We start from the raw sequence: 22,581 nt of genomic DNA on the forward strand, positions 1-22,581 counted from the left end.
AGATAAAAATAATGAATTTTGTGAAGCAATCGTTATTTCATTGAAATAGATCTTCCAGTTAAGCTGACTCAGTTCTTTATTTTATGAAGCAATCATTCCAATTATTTCTGTTACACCTTAGGTATATAAATGTTATTTTATAAACAAATGAAAATGATAGAACCCTGTGCCAGCAGGTTTGTAATATAAATTAGGCATAAAACAGTGAGATAATCAAGTGAAGAAAGTTTGAGGACTGGGAAATAGTCCTGCAAATGAGAAATAATATCCTCTATTCTGTTCACACACCTTTATCAGTCCAGTCTATGTACATACAGTACTGGTGCATCTGTGCTGTATACACTGACATTTTCTTACGACAAACATCCTGTCCCATGGGTTTGTTGTCTATGAGGTGTGTTGAGGAGACGCTTTAAAGGAGGGTCTGGATGAAAGCTGGGCAATTGAAGTTTTGTGGCATACCGTAGGAGGGAGAACATGCTGGAGGGCTGAGGAAGGGTAGGCTGTTGGTGCAAAAAGCTAGTAATTGCTCCTTATGCTTAAGGAAATATTTGCATGTTTCATCAACCATTATATATTCTGAAAATAGCAACTCTCCATGCTTTTTATGAATTTTGCAATATTTGATCTTTCAAAATCTTCTGGAGCCATGGGACTCCATAAAAAAATTTATTCTCTCTCAATCTGTTGCTCTTTATTTAAACACTAAGTCTATTTTAAAACCTTTCTTTTCTGTAAAAAGGCTTGGAAATGGAACCTACAGAGGCACAGAAATCAGATGTCTGTATCAAAGGATATAAAATATCTTTCTTGCAAATTTTAATCTTTGTCTGAATCCTGTGATTTTTGTGCGCTAAGCACAAATTCATATTTTAATGGCCAGAAATGTGAGTAATGAATGATGTATTCTCTGTCTCCCTTAGTTTGGAGATTTCCTGTTTGAAGAGGAGGTGGAACAGTGTGCTGACCTGTGTCAAAGAGTTCTCCACCACTGCAGCAGCAGTATAGATGTTACACGGACTCAAGCATGTGCTACTCTTTATCTCCTCATGAGATACAGCTTCAGCTCTACCAGTGTAAGATTCTGAGAACAGCAGTATGTTTTGTGACATCAATTTCGTGACCAAGTGAAAGTAAAACTTAAGTTGTGATAACACATGGGAAGCATCTGCAGATTAATATGTTGTGCTGTTTCACATATTTGAAGTCAAAGAGGTGCCTACAAGTGTAGGGGAAACGTAGTTTTAATTATCGTTCTGTCTTGTTTAGGAAAATGTGATTCTTTTTTTTATGCAGTATCTGTAAATGCATTTTCAAATAGACTTCTGTTAGCAAGGGCAAGACATGGTCTAGGGATTGGGCTGGGTAGGTCAGGTTGTTGTTTGGACTTGATCTTGAAGGTCTTTTCCAACCTAGATGATTCTACGATCCTGTGATTCTATGGATAAACAACACTCTTCAGTTTTTCTGGTATTCTTTTTCACTCCTGTGTCAGAACTGCTTAAACCTAGACCAGTTCTACTCTAATGCATTTACAGCCTCAGTAGAATGACTGTATTTAGTTATTAATGTGAATTTTCCACTTGCCCCTTTGTGTTGGGAACAGTAAACTAGGCTCTGACTGTACCCATGCATACAGAGCAAAATGCTTATTTTATGCATGTAGATTCCTAATGTCCTAGCCTGTAAGGACATTCATTAGCATTTTAGATAGCATCTGATTTTACACAGTATTTTTCCTCTAGTTTTTACTTTTAAAGCTTTGAATATGTGAAAAGTGTAGGCTTTGCAGGAGCAGAATGTGCCTCTGAGACAGTTAACCAACAAGGCATGGTACATTACCATGTGAAGCCCTCAGAGGCCTTTTGCTTCCTAGACTTGTTTCCAGAATGCTTACATAGTCCTGCTGCCTCTCCTTCTCTGTGGATGGCGTGACTTATACACTTGCTGACCTGTCCAGAGGGGAAAAGAAAAGGGCTTCTGACTTTCCCCCTGTCTGAAGCAAGCATATGTATTCCAAGGCACATTCTTGCCCCAAAGCATGGACACATCAGAGTCAGGGTTTGCTGATTCTTACTTGCCTGAGCAGTGATTTTATCCACTCGGTGTGGGCAGGGGAAAGTGTGTTTGGTTTATGCAGGAGATAGAGATATGTGAACTGATATGCATGGTGTGGTGTAGCCATCATTCTCTTGTTGTCGTTTTTTTCTTCTGAAAGAATTTTGCAAGAGTGAAGATGCAGGTGACCATGTCACTAGCTTCTTTGGTTGGCAAATCACCAGAATTTAATGAGGAATTCCTTCGACGTTCCTTACGAACCATCCTGGCCTATGCAGAAGAAGATGTGGATATGCAGGCAACGCCATTTCCCCTTCAGGTCAAATCTTTTGTGATATCTGTGGCTTTATATCAGAGCTTTCACATAGCAATGTGCTTGGAGCAAGACCTATAGTCTTGGTCTTCCACAGTAATGAAAATAAGGATGCAGGAGTTATTGCCTGAGCTTATCTGTTATGCAATAATAGGCAGGACAAAAGTGGAGGATGTAATTTTGTAGAATAAACTCTTGGAAATTTCCATTGGAATCACATTAGAGAAGAGTTATCTCTTAGCTTTGTGCACATTTTTTTCTAGACTCCAGCAGGAATTGTACACTGTAAGAGTTTCCCAAGAAGGAATCTGATTAATTATATTTTCAGACAAGTAGCACTGTGGAAGCTTGTCTCCCAGTTTATAAGGCAGGAGTAGCGATAATGAAAAACATTTCAGACAAGTTCCAGGTGCTTTGCTGAAATTCTTAAAATAACTTAGTTTGTGTTGAAGACTTACAAAAACACCTGCTTTGTTATCAGATCACAGTTCAACTAAAGATGAACTAAACTAGCACATAGGTTTGTGGTGTTTTGCTTTGTTTATTTTTTTCCATTCAGAAATAAACTGATCACAGAGGTCCAACTCATTTTGATTCATTAAAATGTATGTATAAGATTTACTGTGTCAGTAGTGTTTGCTGCATTGAGTAGAGCTGGAAAAACATACCTAGTAGCAATTCAGCATCCTGTCATTTCCTTGGCTAAGAGGAACTAAATGGGAATAACTTATCATTTGGTGAAGATGCTGGTGTTTTTCTAGAAGGGAAAAAAAATGCCTGAGAAATTCATGTTGATCTTTGTATTACTGCAGGTAGAGGAGCTGCTGTGTAATCTGAACAGCATCCTGTCAGATACAGTGAAAATGAGGGAATTTCAGGAAGATCCAGAGATGCTCATGGATCTCATGTACAGGTGAATCCATTTACAGTTGTTACTGACGAAATTCTGCAGTGAGGTGAGCACAAGAGCTGTGTATGTTAGGGACAAGATGTGGACAAACACAATGGCTGTTCTGCATGTACACTGCTACTTCAGCACAGCTGACCTCTCACAGGGGGCCCAGGCAGGATGGACAGTGTTGCAGTGGAGCCGTGGGAGGTGGCTGGTGGACATGGGCCTGGGCAAGGACAGGAGTCAGGGACTAATCATCACCGAAGGGTCCAGGATTCAGGAATTTTACTCTCCTCGTAATCTCTCTCTGTCCTCGTTCCTCTTCCCTAGTTATTTCTTTTGCCCAGTGCTCAGTGAATCATATTCACGGAATAAAGAAACAGGTGTCAGCTTCCATTTACCCTGGAACTATAGAGGTCCTTTCTGTTATTTGAGAAGAAGAGATCAGTCATATCTCCTTTCTTCCTCATGTTGTTAGAATTGCTAAAGGATACCAGACATCGCCTGACTTGAGACTGACTTGGCTGCAGAATATGGCAGAGAAGCACACCAAGAGGAAGTGCTACACAGAAGCAGCCATGTGTCTTGTCCATGCTGCAGCACTGGTGGCTGAGTACCTCAGCATGCTTGAAGATCATAGCTATCTCCCAGTGGGCAGTGTCAGCTTTCAGGTAAGGGGAGGATCCAAAGTTCTGACAATATAAGGCTGGGATGATCTGTCATGGTGTGTATTTCTTCCTGTGTTAAAGCAGAGTAAGAGTGCATGTATGGAAAGGAAAAGTTACAGTGAATCCATCAACACTTGTGATAGGTTGTACTTATGATTTATTACACTCACTGATGAAAACTGGTACTGTAGTATCTCTCTGTCTCTATTTTCTCTTTGCATCCTTTGGATGCTGTAATTTCATGTTTGCCAAATAGAACCCTTCTATTATCATATATCTTTTCCTAGGGTTGTTTCTTAATAACTACAGATGAATCTTTCAACCTTCTTTCGGATAAGCTAGGTAATTGGAGTTACTGTGTTCTTTTAGATATGTTCTCCAATTCTTTCACTGTTCTCTAGTTACTAACCAACATCCTTCTGAGTAGTGAATGGCATAATCATATTAGTCTATAAGCAGTAAAAGTGTCCCACAAGTTCTCTAACCCTGTGAAGTATCATCTCTCAGTTTTATCTTCAAAGACTCCACTGGTTGTTTTGGCCTTGTTGAGCTCATTTCTCAGTGATACATTGATCTTTTCCAAAGAGTTTTTGTGGTTTTTGTTTGTTTGTTTATTTGTTTTCTTACACACTTCTTTTCTACATCTCATGGATAAGAAAGTCATTCTTTATTGTCACTTAAACATTGTGAAATGCAAGTATTTATTTCTACATAGTTTGTCAGATTATGCAGTTTTAGTTATCCTTACCTGAACTAATTTTTGTGCCAACTTAGTGAGTTTATCACTTTTTTTTTCCACACATAATTAAAAACCAAAAATGACTGTACCTTTAAAATATCCCCATGTGTAGATTCTTCATTTGTGATTATTGTCTAAGACATGTGAAGATCTCTCTAAGACTATTTTTCATTTGTAGCGTTTGCTGCAATGCTTTGGAATCATTCTAAGCAATTAATAGAAATGTTGTGCAGTACTAACTCAGATGTTGGATAGATATCTGTTGTTTGGGCATTATTGCCTTTGTCAGATTATAGTCTCTTTAAAAGTAGAACCTGAGTTTCTATAGTCTGGTGTTGATTCAGATTAATTACGATCTCTGATTTTTTTTCCTTAGTAAAAGTTTGTATCAGAATTTCCACTATTTTGTCTGGAATGTAGCCTGATAAACCTACCAATGGCTGCTTATCTTGTTCACTTTTTTAAAAATGTAGTCCCCAAAAGACATTTCCTCCTCTGGAACTTCTCCAGTTTTCCAAAACATACGGCAACTCAGTACTAGCTGCATGAATATCCTTTTGCTTAGTTCATTCGAAGAGTTGAGGGGCACATTTTATGATCCAGGTGATTTTGAAATGGCTAACACTAGTAGTTGGTACATTCATCATCCCTTGATATAATCACAACACATTTGTTTTTTCCCTTCAGAATAGTAAATGTGAATATCGTTGAACCACATGGCATTTTGCATTGAGTTTAGTATGTTGGGGAATAGTATTCACAATTCCACCTTAGCAATCAGGCAATGGACTAGCATTATTAGAATTCCTTTACAATTAGTACACTGGTAGTTACCTGTATATACTTTTTACTGGATAATCTTCTGGCCAGGGATTTATACTTCTGCATCTCTTATTCTTTTGCATCCGTTATCAGTTTTGCATTCCCAACTTGTAACTTACATTAATTATTTCTATTTTCTTCTTCCCTCCCTACTTGTTTTATATGATTATTGTCTGGATGTAGATGAAATCTGCATTCCTTTTCCAAGGTCTTGCTGCTCCCAGTCTACCACGAATACTTGTAATCTTGCACAGTTGACCTTAATGCAATTCCTTCTTTCATTCCTCCCAGACTGATCAGATGAATGAGTATGGTTCCAGTTATTTTGGAGAACTAAAGTCTATTCTACAAGGCACTAGAGAAGTTAAGACTTAGGAGTTGAGTATCTTAGACAAATCAGTCTCCTTCGTCAAAATGCGTATGTAACTACATTTGCTAAAGGAACAGTTGCTCCATAGGAGAGCGGGAATTAAATGCCTTAATGAGCAGAAACCCAATTACAAAACTCTTCATCTGACAGCAATGACAATAATTAACTATAATAGCACTTTGCATTTTTACAAAGCTTTTCAAGAGAGGAGCTCCCGTGCTTTACACACAGGTTTGTGTTTTGTAGCGCCTGTGATTACCTTGTTCAGATGACCTCTTTAAAAAAAGAATAACACTACTCAAAGTGTCCCAGCTTTACCTGGAGTTCCAGATCTCACCCATTGATTCTTTTGTATCCGTTTCTCCATTTAGCTTGAATATGGAATTAACTAGTATTGGTGATATGTATTCAGTTGTGGAATTGAGAGAATTAATGTGTATAAAAACTATTGTTCTGAATGAGCAGAAGTGTTATCTTTTTATATATGTATATATGCATAAAAGAGTAAAGTGATGTAGCAAAGAATTAAACGAGTTGACCTAGGTCTCTTGCGACAATTCCATTAACATCCAGACAACTGGTTGTCAGTGATATAACACTTGTCCTTATACTGTGCCAGGCAAAACTGTGTATGCTCCCATCTCTGCAATCATAAAACTATCCCTGGAGATCAGCAATTTGCGTTTGCAATAAATCACCCTTACAAGTGATGAGGAGTACTTAAGGAAACTATGAACAACATGTGGACTAACTATAAAGTCACTTTATATTACCATAGACAAGGTCCTAGTATGTGTATGGCTACCTGCTGAGACACATGGCTAATTAGCCTGGGCCTGGTGTCAGGCTAATTCAGCTATGCTGTTTTAGGGATCTAAGTTGCAGTCTTCCTTCCTAACATGGGGATAAGGGCCGATGATCACTGTCAAGCCTCTTGAGTTCACAAAAGTGTCTCTTTTCCTTAAAGAAAAATAGGTCCATGAGGTCCAAAATAATTGCAAATAATATATGACGTAACTTATGTATTGCCTTTACCATATAGTGACTTACAAAATTCTTCCATATGGAAGGTAGATCAAGGCTAAAGGTGAATGAGGTATGTCCACTTTGCAAAACTTCATACTAGCACCAGAAATATGTCATGGAGGGTGGCCTCCTATTAGAACATGTGGATTGTAAAACATGGAAATACATGTCTGACATAAGTTATTACAGATTTAGAGCCAAAGAAGAGATAATTAATGTCTGTGATTTTCTTGGTTTTCTCTCAAAAATAAATCACTTCTCTGGACACTTTTCCCATTGCTAAAGAAAACAAATCAAGAAAGCCCTCAAAAGCTGCATGCCACTCTGTGAAAACAGTCTTAACGGCTACTGTTACAGAAAGGCAAAGCCAGGAATTGAACTGTAACGTGTTGTATGAGTTTCCCTAGATGTGTGCCAGGTATGCCAACTGTGGTTTATGTCACTGTCTTCCATGAGATTGGTAGGTCAAAAATGGCAGGCATTGGAATGCTAAAAGGTGCTGCAGTTTTCCCTCTGGCTGAAATTCAGACACATTCTTAACTCCTGCAGATGCTGTCCTGAGCTTTGTGCTCACCCTTGCAGTGGAGCTGACATGGTGTTCGGACTAGACACAGTAATGGCAGCATGGCTGGAGTAAATTTCACCTATGGAGGAATAAATACAGCTACAAAATCCACGGGGAAAAGTCTTGTGTTGCTAATGATGTGTGATGCCAATTCTTTATCTGAAATCTGATCAATAGTAACAGCCCTCAGTGTCTCTGCAGTTTTATAAAGATGTCTTTCAGGAATCAGATAGCTAGCCAGCTGGCATCTATCCTGCACTCAGACAGATTGCCATTGCCAGTTCTGCTGAAGTGAGACACCATGACACCAAGTTAACTTCTTTTAATTACTAGCAAATTGAACCCTAGGATTACTGCTGCTCTTGAAAGTCACGTATGTTAGTTCCATATTGTATTTGCACATATTTTAATGTGCATTTACATGTAGTTCTATATATTCTAATATTTTTTATGTCGGTTCTACCCAGCATCATTAATCCAAAGGGATCCTGAAGAGCTGTGGACTTGTTACTTTGTGGTCTAGAATCAAACAAAGAGTGACTGACACTGCATAATTTACTTAGTTTTATTTAAACACACGATAAGATCAGTAACTTTAACAAAAAAAATGAGTAAATTGTTTAGGATCAAGGTGTAACAGGGTAGAGGCTGAGACAAGAAGGAACATTCCAGTATTATAGTTCTTAGAATAATATCGTATATGTTCTACTTCTTTGTTTGCAGAAGTTGTAAAATTAACAACTTGAAAATTCAGCTTATTCAAACAGCTCACAGGAGACCTGATGTACAGCCTGAATTTTTTTCACCTCTGAGGTAAAAGAAACTGAAAGGGAATGGCTGCTAGTGACCACTGCAGCATAGGAGATTCTGTGCATTGCAGATCCAGGGAAATCCAGCCACCAGAGGAAGGTCAGTTAGTGATCTACAGGAGTTTGCCTTTTAAACCCGAGGCGAGAAAGTTTAGGATTCTTCTAAAAATCTCCTGATCTGTCATCTGTGAATATTTATGATGTTCCATTTGCTTCTAAATAAGATTTAACTATGTACCCCCTGGCTGCACTTCCATCTCATTCTTCTTCCTGTCATATAAGTATGTTGAAACTGTTTCTGCCTGGGTCTTTACTGTAGACTATTGCTCTTGGATCCTGATTTTTCTACTCTGATCTATTTTAGAACATTTCATCTAATGTGCTGGAGGAATCTGCTGTTTCAGATGATGTTTTGTCTCCAGATGAAGACGGTATATGTTCTGGGAGGTATTTTTCAGAAAGTGGTCTGGTAGGGCTACTGGAACAAGCAGCAGAACTCTTCAGCACGGTGAGTGAGGGCCAAAAGCATGTGGAGATGTAGAGGGGCTATGCCAGCTTGTTTTCCTGCACACAAGGAGGGGCAGGCTTACTGCTCAGCCAGGCTCCACAGATCTGCCCCACTGCAGATAACAGAGGAAGGGATGCATCTTGTGGTTGACCCAGCCTTGTCGCAAACAGCTCCACTTAACACACTTAAGTAGACTAGCTCAGCCACGTACCCACCTCTACTGTGGGCACTACAGGCAGCATCAGCAGAAAGTGATTGACTTTCTGGCGGATATTTTCATGGGATGGTACATCTTAAAAAAAAGGTCTTGCTTAAAATACAGATTTTTGAAAGATGTGAGAGTTACTGCTATGCTTTCACACAGAGTATAACCACTGACCTAAAAATCTACCCTTACTATGTAGAGAGTCACGATGTTAATACTCAACTAGCTCATTGCATTGCTGCAGTGGTAAAAAGCATTATTTAGCACCTCTGAAGAAATCATTTGGGTTCCTTTATTGCAGATGCAGATTTTGTTGCTCGTTGGTCTCAATAAAGCCATACACACAAAACAAATCCATTCCCTTCTTGTCACCTAGAAATCTAACTGTTCTGGTCCATAATGAGAAACCATGTTCTTCACACAGGAATTTGGGGTTGAGAGCTCAGCAGATCAGAGATCCAAATTTGATCCAGTTTTTGGTTTAGAGCTACTTTAAGAACTACTCTTCTAGTATTACTGGATTTTAGAAAACTAAAACAAATTACATAACAGATTGAAGTCCCATAAATACCCTTTTCAGCCTGTCCATTGGTATAGATCCAGTTCCTTTTCAGAGTGCCTGAGGACTCATTTCTTTTCTTCTATGTTTTTTCTTTTTTTCCCTTTTTTTTCCCAAGGGGGGATTGTATGAAACTGTGAATGAGGTGTACAAAATTGTCATCCCTATACTGGAAGCACATCGAGACTTCAGAAAGCTTACCTTGACACACAGCAAGCTACAGAAGGCCTTTGACAGCATTATTAATAAGGTACTTGTAAGGCAAGGCAGCACTAGCAAGACAGGTTACTGGGTTGCACTGTTTGTTTATGACTGGTGATAATAAAATGAAAACTGGTATGAACTAGGTCCATTTCCTTTTTGTAACAACAGCTTCCATCTGCTTTGTCTTACCTGTGAAGTACACTCTACAGTGAAACAGGCTCTATTCTCCCTGTAAGAAAGAGAAGAAGTGAATCTAAAACTGTTTTAGAGTTACAGAAGAACATCTGAACAGACCTAGAATAAGAAATTGCCTGATTCAACCTGGCCACATCGACTTAAGAAAAACAACCTTCTTGTCCATTAGCTAGTATTTTCAATGCTCAAACAGAAGAAAGACAAATGCCTGGCTGAATTCTCAACATGTGTGCTGCCCCCTTATTTCTCTACCTCCAGAAGCATTTTACTACTGAGTCTAGTCAGTTTCAAGTTCTTACCAACCTTTGCTCATTGCAAAATTTGAATTTTGTTAAGTTTGATGGAATTAAAAAAACTTATGAATATATTATTTTGTTTTGTAAAAGTCACTTCATGGTCAGCCTAAATTTTAAGTTAGGTTTCAGTCAAATGTGCCCTTCACCTCTATGCTTTCTTTCATGAATATGTGCTTCTAATTCATTGGCATTGAAAACACATAAAGCTAAATATGGCTCTGAAATATGGGAAGATGTAGGATTAGTAGGTTTTCAGTTGTTTTTAGTACATCAAATTGAAAAAAAAAAAAAAGGCATTCAAAGTATTCTATGTTGCCATTGAATAAAAAGTAATTGTAATTTTCCTCTTTTTCTGCATCATTTAGGGTCAAAAGCGAATGTTTGGAACTTACTTCCGTGTTGGTTTCTATGGATCTAAATTTGGGGACTTAGATGAACAGGAATTTGTTTATAAGGAGCCTGCAATTACCAAACTTCCTGAGATTTCTCACAGATTAGAGGTAAAGAAAAAAATGTTGTGATAATATAATCTCCTATGCTATGTCATACTTCCTAATGAATGTGCACAACTCTAATATTATTACTGATATATAGGAATCAATCACAATCTGATCTATACTATAGATTATTCCCTTTGTATATACCCTTTCTTTTATAGCCTTTTTATAGCAAAATGATGAAAGTGATCCATTCTCAGTACCTTGAGGCCATGTCTCTAATGGGAAGATTCATGATATGTTGAATGATTTGATCTAAACAGGCTCAATATTTGTTTTGGTACCTTTTCAACTTTTTCTTCAAACTGCAATGTTCTCTTCTTCTCTTTTTAGCTGGAGCTTTACATTTTTGTGAGCAGCTAACACTGAGCTTTGTCAGTGAGGTGCCTGAGCCTGACCAGCTGTTGTTCATGAAGTAGTGTGTTTACTGTACAGAGCCCAGAAATAGTCATAGTTGCTCCTTTTCCCTAGAGACACTTAGGTCATTAGCTTTGTATTAAAGACTTAAAACATTCTGGAATAATTCTGTTTCTTTTCCAGGGATTTTATGGCCAGTGTTTTGGGGAGGATGCTGTGGAAGTGATTAAAGACTCCGCTCCTGTAGACAAAAGCAAGCTGGATCCTAATAAGGTAGGGAAGGTACCTAATAAGGTAGGGAAGTTGAATACTTCATCACAGAAGAGAAAGGGAGAGAGAGGGATCTCCTTCCTTGAAGCTTTTATGCTCAAACAGCAAGGCACAAAAAAAAAAAAAAAAAAAAAAAAAAAACCTACAGCTATCCCTGTGTGACTAGGGAGGTCCTTAAAGCCAAGAGAGTCAACCATATCCTGGGGTGCATGAAGGTAGCAAGTCAAGCAAAGGGATTGTTCTGCTTTTCTCTGCATTGGTGTGGCCTCACCTCAAGTACTTTGTGCAGTTTTGGGCACCACAATACAAAAAGGACATAAAACTATTAGAGAGCATCCAAAAGAGTGCTATGAAGATGGTGAAGAGTTTAGAGGACAAGAGTTATGAGGAGCAGCTGAGGCCCCTTGGTTTGCTCAGACCAGAGCAGAGCAGGCTGAGGGGAGGCCTCATGGCGGCCTGCAGCTCCCTCACAAGGGGAGTGGAGGGGCAGGTGCTGAGCTCTGCTCTCTGGGGACAGCGACAGGACCCGAGGGAACGGCATAGAGCTGGGACGGGGGAGGGTGAGGCTGGGTGTTAGGGAAAGGTTCTGCACCCAGAGGGTGGTCGGGCACTGGGTCAAGCTCCCCAGGGCATTGGTCATGGCACTGAGTCTGACAGAGTTCAAAAAGCATTTGGACAAAGTTCTCAGACACATGGTCTGACTTTTGGGTGATCCTTTGGGGACCCAGGAGTTGGACTTCAATGGTCCTTGTGGGTTCCTTCCAACTTGGTATATTCTATGATTCTATGAAAGGTTACGTGAAAGGCTCGGTTTGGTAGCTAGTCACAGCAGATGGAAAGTTGAAGCTCTGATCTCCAGTCCCTGCTCTTGCTCTGATTCCTGGAGTTATGCTGTGCCCTCTCCAGAGATAAATTTTGTCAGCTCTGGAGAAAAGAAGAAACTCTGAAGGCTTTGCAGCTCTGTGCTGTTCCAGACCATGCTTAGCCAAGTGTGAACTATGGGATATTTCATATGTACCATTCCTTTAGTCTTTTCATTGTAAAGTACTGTAATGATTCTTTCCTCTTCTCTCAGGCATACATACAGATTACTTTTGTGGAGCCGTATTTTGATGAGTATGAGATGAAGGACAGGGTAACTTACTTTGAGAAGAACTTCAACCTCTGTCGGTTCATGTACACTACGCCTTTCACCATGGATGGGCGCCCTAGAGGAGAGCTTAGCGAGCAATACAAGAGGAACACCATCTTGACAACAATGCATGCTTTCCCCTACATCAAAACTAGAATAAATATTATCCAAAAAGAAGAGGTAATTGGGTTTTGAGGACAGATCTACTTTCTCGGGGGCTGAAGGAGTCTCTGGGCAGAGGGGCGAGGGTAGGGAGAGGGGGAGATTTTCAAATTCTTTGCTTGACAGAAAAAAAGAAAGCTGAATTTTTCAGACATTACTCTCATAAATTGGAATGGCATAGAATAGGTAGAGAAATGCAAGATGAATACTTAAGGTGAAGCAGAGAGGATGGAGGATATACATCCTTCTTTTGACCTCTGAGTTGCTGTGCAGGAGGATACATGGAGCGCTGTTTATGGCTGTACTTCAGCTGATAAAGCACAGTTAAAGAGTTAAATTGGGCTCAGAGCTGCTATAGAGGCAAGGAAACTTGCTTAGCAGTAGGAAGTGGAAAGCTCTTTAAGACATAAAATCAGTAACTTAGGATAATAATGAGTATATACAAACAGGGAGTCTGATCCAAATCCTACTCTTGCAAGGTAAGACATCAAAGAGTTGTGGATCAGATGGAGCATTTATCAAGACGGTATTTAGAAAGAACAGTCTTCCTGGACTTCACAACTACTACTCTAACATGGATTGATGGTAGTTTTATTGCCAGATTTAGAACAGTTCAACTGTGTATATGGTTCAAGTAACGAAGCATCTCTTCCATTTCCACTAGTTTATTTTAACACCAATTGAAGTTGCTATTGAAGATATGAGGAAAAAAACACAGGAACTAACTGCAGCCACAAACCAAGAGCCACCAGATGCCAAAATGTTACAAATGGTTTTGCAGGGCTCAGTTGGAGCCACTGTAAATCAGGTAAGGGATCAAAATAAGCCAGATGAATATTTCCTGCATAATGCTCTGCACTTTTTCCGCAATCATCTCTTGCAGTGGGACAAGTACATGTAGTCAGACACATTTAGTCACAATGTGCATTTAAACTTTATCCCTTGATATGTAGTTCTTGTATTCTATCCAGTCATTAGGACTTTCTGCGCATAGATTTAGGGAGCATAAATAGTTTATCCTCCATTCATTTGCAGCTTTGTGCACGTGCATACACTTTCCAAGTCCTGGTTGAAAGCAGAAACACTAAAATGCTTAGAAATTGTGTTTCTGTGATATTACCACCCCAGGTGATATAAGAAGTGCTGGATACATCTCATAAGAGCTTGGTTCTCAGGTCACGGAGCCTCTAACATGGATTAGATCAGCTTAGGTATGGGTGTCAGGTCTAGGAAATGCTCTAAATTGACATTACATGTCTCTGTTGACAGGAATGGTCTTCCATGCTCCCTTCGTGTCCACAGTTCCTTCTTTTCAAACCAATACAGATGCAGAGGATTTCTCTGGCAGAGGGTTAAAAAAAATAAAAAGAAAAAAGAAAAATGAAAGGAGGCAATCTTCTCTTTTATTACTCGAGTAGTTCTCAGCACAGTTCCTTCATCAGGTTTGCTATGTGGTTGTGTCAAGTAGAGGTGAAGTCAAGCAGAGGTGGGAGTGTTTCTTCTGGCAAAAGTGCTTGTTGAAGTGTTGTGTTGGTTGTAGGTGCAGATACTCACACAAGCCTTGTGGATTCATCCAAGGATTTCCTATTTCTAACACGCTAGCCATCTCAGCCATATTGTTCACTCCAGATACATCCTCAGGGAATTAATATAATAATAACTCTGCTGTGGGATCATCACAAACTGACACTTCACAGAAAATACATGGAGCCAAATATATGGGTGCTCAAAAAGAAAGCTGTGATGTGGCTACAATAACATAAATATGCCCAGTAAAAATAAATAAATAAATAAATAAATCTGAAAGGAAAGAATGAAAGTTGGCATTATTTGCCTTTTCACAGGACTTGGTTTCTTTGCTGAAAGCCTAAATACACTTGGTTTCTCCAGATTCTTCATCAGCCAAAGCCTCCAGTATGAAGTAAGATGCAGTTTTGAGCTTTGGAGAGTGGCACCTTTCTGCCCTGGGCTTATCTAACTCCCTTGAGGTCTTTGTAATACCAAGCATAAGGAACTGTGTTTCTCTCATGTAACCAGATTTGGTAGTACAGCTACCCCAGATCTTCTCTATTGACTAGAATTTGTTCTTTCTCTTCTTTGTGGGCGTGGAGGAGAAATAAAAGGAGGAGAGGATAAAATACAATAGGCAAAAACTCTAACAAAAATAAAATAGGGAAAAAACAAGCAAAAACGTCCTGTTCTCATGACTGTGCATGGTTTTATTTTCTTTCATAATTCTACACATGAAATAACAAACAAAATAACCAAACATGTGGTCTGTTTTCAGTCTAAGCAGATGTTTTTCTGATATTTTCCTTTGTTATTCCTACAAGGGACCGCTAGAGGTAGCACAAGTGTTCCTGGCTGAAATTCCAGCAGACCCCAAACTTTATCGACATCACAACAAGCTGAGGTTATGCTTCAAAGAATTTATAATGAGGTCAGTAAAACAAAATTGAAATATTGAATTGCATCAATAATGTCAGTAATGGCAATAATGCAACAGTAATATGGCTGTGTAATTAATTATGCAAACTAGAACCACAAATCCTGACAGCTCACACTTCAGACACTTGGTGCAGAACTTGTCTCTGCTTCATGGTCAGTGCTTTGGTGGGTTTTGCATCCCAAATGAGAGTAAATTTTAACACTTCAAAAGAATTATGTAGAAAATAAGAGCTTACATTTGTTTTATCTTCTGATATTTTAGGGAAATTGAGCACTTAAGACTAATGCTTTGATTTTATTAAATGATATTTATATATGGGAATATAAATGTATAAATATTTCTTATATATATTTATATAAGAAAATGTTTGACCCTCTCAGGACACATTGGTAGTGGTAGACACATACGGCCTTTGCTTTGAGATATGCTTGTAAATTTTAATAAGCATACTCATATAGCAAGATACTTATCCTTTTAGTCCAGACAAAGCACAATTACTGAAGAACAACTCTGAATAAAATCGGAATGAGCCTTGTGCATATGATACTACTGTCAGATACCGTAGCTGCATGTGTTGACAGTAAGTTGGCCAGTTACTCAGTATTCTGCAGCCATTACATTTATTTTGTATTATTATTGTTTGTTGTTTTGTTTTTATTTTTATTAGCTCTCTCATGCATTTCTAATGTCCTTAAAAATATTACTTCAGTTTGTGTACTTGGACAAAGATCTCTTACTTGTCCTTTATCACTTTCAACTTGACCAGCTATCAGAGGAATGCCTGGCCTGCAGGAGCCAGCAACTGGCCTATTCAGATTACCTAATGCAAAGTTAATGAGTTTAGCAGAACTAGGTGATACATGTCATGCCTTCTTTTCTTTCCATTTGTCTAGGTGTGGTGAAGCAGTGGATAAGAACAAGCGCCTTATAACTGCTGACCAGCGGGAATATCAACAAGAACTCAAAAAGAACTATGGGAAGCTGAAGGAGAACCTTAGGCCCATGATTGAGAGGAAGATCCCAGAGCTGTACAATGCTGTAGTGAAAGTCCACAGCACAAGGTACAGACAGGGCAGGACTTTCTGTTGCAGCTACACAAAAATATGCCTTTTTTTTTTTTTTTTCAGGAGGAAAGGCAGGTTTACCAGCAGCAAAAAACAGGCCATAATACACACTGTCAAATTCATACTTGGTGAAAGAAGTCTGCTGACTTCCACTGGAGCAGAATGTAGTATTAACTGTGTTTCTCAAGCACTTCCATCATGGATTAGGGACTGATGTCATTTTAATGCACGGTGACATAAGACTTCCCCTTCAACCTGATCAAGTGTATCTTAACCATTTCTTGAACACTTGAAGCCAGATAAGAACATGTATATTTTGAATGTATGGCACCTTGTGGTGTTAGCCAGCATGAAGTAAGAATGATTCTTTTGCTTCCAGATAACATAATCCAGTCTAGTCCCATGACTGAGACAGAAGAGTCTTTACTTCTGCTCTTTACTTAAGAATATATGCTTGTTCACAAATCCACTGTGTCCAGTGTGGGGTGGGAGGGGAAGAAGGACTAAGCCTCTGGCCTGCAAACATGTAACATGTTTCAGCTGGTGATTGGGAAGCTGCTCCTTTTCACAGTGCAGGTATTTCCTGAATTTTTTTAATTTGCAAACTTTATTTCTGGATCCATTTCATTGCAGGGAATCTTTTCATAACCACAGTTTTAAGAAATATGATGCCCAGAGTTCACAGAGCACCTAAGGACTAGCTGCTTCAGCCAAGGAAGAGTTTCATGCCAGAAGCCAGAAGTGATGGAGTATTCAACACCAGTGAAATCAGAAATCTCTTCTTACAAGATAGCACGTGCTCTTTCTGGACAGCATGCATTTAAATGAGATCTCAGAGAACTGTGGGATGACTCCAAATCAACTGTATCTCATAAGGGCTTGGGAAAAAGGGGAAGCTTTTTAGATGCTTTTACATTTATTGTGAAATAGTCATGTAATGTGGAAGGGGCAGACCATTGCAGTGATCAGTGGCATGAGATTGGTCACCACTGGCAGGCTGAGGTTTGGCTGAGGTGTTACATGAATCCAGACAAGATGTCTAAGAGATGCTGAGGAATGACGTCTATTTATGTTCCTTTTCCAAGACAGCATTTATCCATGTCCATTTGGCACTAAAACACATTCTGCAAGTTAATCACATGCTTAAATGTTTTCTTAATGAGAAGGGACATGGACCCCTGCTCAGTGTTCACTGAGCTGGAGCTGTAGGAAGGAAAAATTCCTTCAGTTTCTATCACCAGTTTCCATCACAGTGTTTAACTGCAGAGAGATTTCTGCACAAATTCTCTTACCAAAGCTCAGAAAGCAAGTAGCAAAGAGTAATTCTTATAGATTTTCTTTTATTTTTTCTTTCTTTTGTATGAAAAGTATGTACATTTCTTGTGAAATGTAGAGACAACTACCTGACATGTTGGATTTCTTGTATTTCTTGATAATCAATGTCATGTTTAGCAAAGCTAATAAGTAATAGCTTAAAAAGAAGGTGCTAAGCTATGACTGATTTTTATTATGTAATGCTCTTACATAGATAACCTTATTCAAAATTAACTTCAAAAGCACACAGTGAGGATTTCCTACAAAGCACTTATGCAGGCTTTACTGCATTTTAAGATAAATTAGCATGTAATTTATAATGCCCACTGCTTGCTATTTTCTGAGCCCTGAGCAAGCATCTTACTAAATAGTCTTTACAACACTTTTCTGAAGTGAGGAAACATTATTACTATTTTGCAGATGGGTATGCTGATACACAGAGATATTAAGACTTCAGAACTCATTTAGTGAGGCCATGGCAGAACCACAATTTGCACTGTGACCTTGTTTACTGTGTAATGTTCGTGTTTTGAAATAAGTTCCCCTGATGTTACTTCCTTCCCTCTATCTTTTCACTGTTTGGAAATGATAGTTCAATGCTGATTCAAGTAACCAATCCCATTTGCCCGAGAACATAATTTAATGCTAAAATTAAATGAAATAGTGAAATTAAGGAGTTTTTTTCTATGTACATTGTTTTCGAAAATTATAGTGAACCTTTTCAGAGCTCATGCCATGTAATTCTCAATACAAAGCCTATTTGCTGTGTCAGTATAAGGTAGGCTGAGGCTACTGCTTTTAGTGGAAACATTTTGACTTTTTATGCTCATCTGCAGCCTTCCCAGAAGTCCCTAGGAATTCCCTAGGAATCTTCCCAGCACTTCCATTGACATCTGAGTAAGCCAGATTTTGCATGTAATATGCAGAAGATTCACCAGAGAAGGTCTAACAAGATGCGATGTGGAAACAAGTTAAATAAAATACTGCACTTATACAGCACTTAGAGTGTAAGGAAATACTTCCCTTCTCATTCATAGTCTTGTTAAATGTAACAATCAGAAATAAATACTGTGATTTTGAAGTGAAAGCATCCAAAGTATGTAAATATATATATATATATACTATAAAAAGCTCAAAGGAAAAGATGCCTCCATGGAGTGGCTTTTCTATATTAAAGCTACTGTGAAACAGTTTTAAGTTAAAAAGATGACTAATTTCCCAAAGCTTTGAAGCCATGAAATTGCTGCCTGACAAAGCCTAGCCTCTTATCCATCTTCTTTAACAGCCTATTTTGGAAGAAGGTGAGAATACTGTCACCTTTCCACCCCATAATCCAGCCTCATTGTTTACAAGATGCTTATCCTTTACAGCTAAATATCAGAAACATCAGGTAAACAAAATAAAAACAAATGAAAAAAAATCCTACAGGTGTACAATATAGTATGTAAAAGTAATGAAGTGTTTTATGTTGTGTGGTCCTGTGCAATCGATTTCCTTGTGTTGTAACAATTCTCTGAGTAATTTGAATACTGAAGGACTCAATGCTCAAGTTTTATGAGCTGAACACCCCTCAAACAGTTGGCCAGTCTAGCCCTCAGTTTGTAGCCCACGTCATCCCTTCCACAAATGACACATGGTTTGTACATTTCTTTGAAGAGTTGAACTATATGAAATGTAAATTTTCTACCTTATGATATTCTTTTTTTCAATAAAGTGACTGTTTCGTAGGAAGTTCAGAAGCACCACTGTGTTGCATCTTGCACCTCAGAAAAATGTGTCTGAAAGCTTCAGTAGGAACAGCCTTTCCTTGTAGAATCATCCATTCAGCAGAAAGCAAAGATTTGGGATGGGAAAGAGTTGGTCTGTCCTTAGGATAAATTGTGTCTGTGCAGCGGTAACAGGTAACAGCTTGCTTCGCAACTTCTTTTTTCATTCAATTGCCATGAAAAATGGCAGGTTGGAAGCTCAGTGACTGTAAAGCCTTCCTTTCTTCCTGCGGTGTATAGGTATAACACAGAGTCACACCTGATTCTTCAGTCGCGTGCACTCTGGGCTATTCAAGGTCAGAGAAGGTTGTGTGTGTCCACACATATGAGGTTCAGGGGTAAACTATGGAGACTTGCAATCAAATGCAAACAAAACTACCTCCATCCAGATCCAGAGGTTCCCACTGGTGGCTGGGCTGAGAGTTTACCACACCTCATTTCACTCCTTGCATTTACCACCAATGAGCATCAGCTTTAAGGAGTGCGGGGCTAATTTTAAGGCTGGAATCCTCTAGCTCAGTGCCAGCATCTGCTTGTTCACAGCCCAAGCTGTGCCCCATCTTGCCACAACAGCAAGAACTCCTCAAGGTGTTACAATCTCTCAAAGCAGAGTTTGTTGCAGAAATGAACCACCTAATAACAGTGTTTTACTGCATTACAATGCCACTTCCTTCTGGAAGACAGAACCACGTACAAAAAGTGTTCACAGGATGTTGCAATTACTGCTGAATTTGGAAGTGGGGTGATTTGAGGAGTAGCTCAATTGACTATGTTTTAACAATCTTTTAAGCTGGTTAAATGACGTGTTTAAAATAAGTCATCTCAGCCTGGGTAATGCACTGGTCTAACCAGGGCACTGAAAGGAGAAGGGGCCCCTGTAGAAAAGTACTTTTTGATTACATGAATAAAGGCAATGCATGCTCACAGTAGAGCTCAATTACTACTTGGAAAGGTAACAGTAAAACCTGGCATTGATTGACTGCTTGACAGAGTAAAATGAATATAATTCTGTGGCTGCTTATGCTCTCAGTGAGGGATTGGTTTAAATGAAATGTTTGTATTTTAAAAACCGACTGTTTTCCAACTGCTGAAGAATTAAAAAGCTAACCTTCCAAGAGGGTGGCTGGGCAGTGGAACAGGCTCCCCAGGGCACTGGTCACAGCACCAAGCCTGAACCAAGTGAATTCAAGAAACATTTGGATAGCACTCTCAGAAACATGATCTGATTTTGGGGTGGTCCTTTGGGGACCCAGGAGTTGGACTCGATGATCCTTGTGGGTCCCTTCCAACATGAATATTCTATGACTCTATGAAGTTTTTTCACAAACAATAGAGTCATGCAATCCTGCTTAATAAAAAATCTTGAGAATATCAAACAAAATGTTTAGCTGATCAGGACAAACAAAAACGCCAGCGACCCTGGATTTTTTTTTTTTTTTTTTTTTTTTAGGATTAGTTTAGAAAACCTCGAAAATTGTAACATTTTGCTTTGCTTGTCTGTTTTAAGCAATCTGTTGCTGCTTTGTACCCTTCAAAACAAAAATTTCCCTTTACGAAAAAAATTGCAAACCTGAATTCTACTTATTTTTTTTTAATCTTCCCCTTAGTGAGTTTATGCAGCATATGCTGTGTTGGACAGACCTAAGCATGGATTAACTCCTGTTTACTACATAAGAACTACACACTTTTAACAAACTATATGCCTTGTCAACGAAAATTGTGAGGAAAAATTGGTACATACTTATTTAAATTCCATGTGTATAGAAATAGAAGATACCTAAATACAAATGTAAGTATTCTAAATCATTACACATGTTTTTTTCTATCTTAAAAAGTTGATTTTGAATTTTATGGCACAGAAAAATATCTATGTAATACTTCATATTATTTATTTTGATAGGAATAAGGGTTTTTTTCTGTATTTACCTGTATTTGTGGAATATACCTAAACATGTATTGGATGCCTGCTGGTGAAATCCAAATTACAAAGTAAGTGAAACTCTAACAATTGGAGGGAGAAGGAATTTCAGCTAGATAGCAGGGGAACTACGTTTTGTGCTATTTAGCAAACATCTGTAAAACAACTGGAAGGGATGATTTCCTACTGCACATTTCTGACTTTTGAAATGTGAATGACTGTGCAAATTTTAGTTTCCCAAGGAAATCTCTGCAGAAAGGAAAAAAAAAAAAAAGAAACAAAGCAACAACAGCAACAACAACAATAACAAAAGCTTATTACCATTGATACATCCAAAACTTGAGAGTGCCAGAAAGTGATCTTCAAACCCCAGGCAAACAAGTGTTTTGGGACTTAATAAGAGGATGACTACTTAATAAGAGGTTGCCTACTAGGCAACACCAAACAAACAAACAAAAAAGTTAATTTTCTTTGTCTGCAGGTCAACTTTAAGAGAAATGCACAGCCCCGTTTCAGGTATCAAGAAAAGGTTGTAAGTGCTCCCAAAAGACTATCTTCCTTCTTGAGTGAAGGCATAAAATCCTGGACTTAAAACTGACCCCTTGGGGTGACATTTTTCCTAGCTGATACTACAATTAAAAACAAAACTAAACTAAAATAAATAAAATAAAATAAAATAAAATAAAATAAAATAAAATAAAATAAAATAAAATAAAATAAAAGGCAAGCAAGAACACCTTTACAAAAACTAAGCTGATGCTTCTTACCTGAAAGATTGGAGTTGTCCCGGAATGATGCCACCTCCACTGTAACTTTATGCTTCCAGTTTTTAACACTGGGAGAATAGCTGACAGGGTCTAGAAGATTTCAACTAAATCTGCTCATGTATCAGTCTTCAGCCATTGATTACAATAGCAAGAACAAAACTCTTGTAATCCATGGCAAATTAAAGAGAATACAACCAGTCCTTCATGACTAGGTAGGCTCGGGTTGTGGAGAAACCCAGTAGCCCCCATGACCTGCTTCAGCATGGGGCAAAGGTTGCAGCTGAGTGAAAGAAATCCATCCATAATGAAATAAATAAGTGGTAGGAGGGCAAAAGATTAAAACCCAGCACCCTGCAGGGAACAAAGGGAGAAAGAAGTAAGATGGTGCACGGGATGCACCTCACTTTCTAGACTGCCTGGGGCACTCAGCACCAAACGCAGGGTGTTGTCCTTTCATGGGAGCTGCCAGGCAAACAGCATTTACAGAAGATTAAAAAATAAGAAAACAGGGAAAAAATGATTTTTTTTCTATATTCTTCTTAGTTTGTTTTAGGGGTTGTTTTTGTTTTGTTTTGGTTTGGTTTGGTATAGTGGGGTTTTGTTACTGTTGGATTTTCTTGGTGCAGGTGGCGGTGTATAATTTTTTGCTGATTGCC

General features: G+C 38.6%; 1 protein-coding gene across 1 annotated transcript in view; it reads left to right on the top strand.

Moving 5' to 3' along the window:
- Positions 1-19,209, top strand: part of DOCK8 (dedicator of cytokinesis 8) — a 95,006-nt gene extending 75,797 nt beyond the window's left edge. The window contains exons 36-48 of the mRNA XM_050716416.1: positions 924-1,076; positions 2,219-2,377; positions 3,184-3,284; positions 3,742-3,934; positions 8,627-8,770; positions 9,653-9,784; positions 10,595-10,729; positions 11,267-11,356; positions 12,429-12,665; positions 13,312-13,455; positions 14,981-15,087; positions 15,990-16,157; positions 16,794-19,209. Of these exons, the coding sequence (XP_050572373.1) occupies positions 924-1,076; positions 2,219-2,377; positions 3,184-3,284; positions 3,742-3,934; positions 8,627-8,770; positions 9,653-9,784; positions 10,595-10,729; positions 11,267-11,356; positions 12,429-12,665; positions 13,312-13,455; positions 14,981-15,087; positions 15,990-16,157; positions 16,794-16,854 (1,824 nt within the window). The 3' untranslated portion in view covers positions 16,855-19,209. The remainder of the gene's footprint in view (positions 1-923; positions 1,077-2,218; positions 2,378-3,183; positions 3,285-3,741; positions 3,935-8,626; positions 8,771-9,652; positions 9,785-10,594; positions 10,730-11,266; positions 11,357-12,428; positions 12,666-13,311; positions 13,456-14,980; positions 15,088-15,989; positions 16,158-16,793) is intronic.
- Positions 19,210-22,581: the final 3,372 nt, after the last annotated feature.

This window comes from Cygnus atratus, chromosome Z (assembly GCF_013377495.2).
Source record: "Cygnus atratus isolate AKBS03 ecotype Queensland, Australia chromosome Z, CAtr_DNAZoo_HiC_assembly, whole genome shotgun sequence".
Lineage (NCBI taxonomy): Eukaryota > Metazoa > Chordata > Aves > Anseriformes > Anatidae > Cygnus > Cygnus atratus.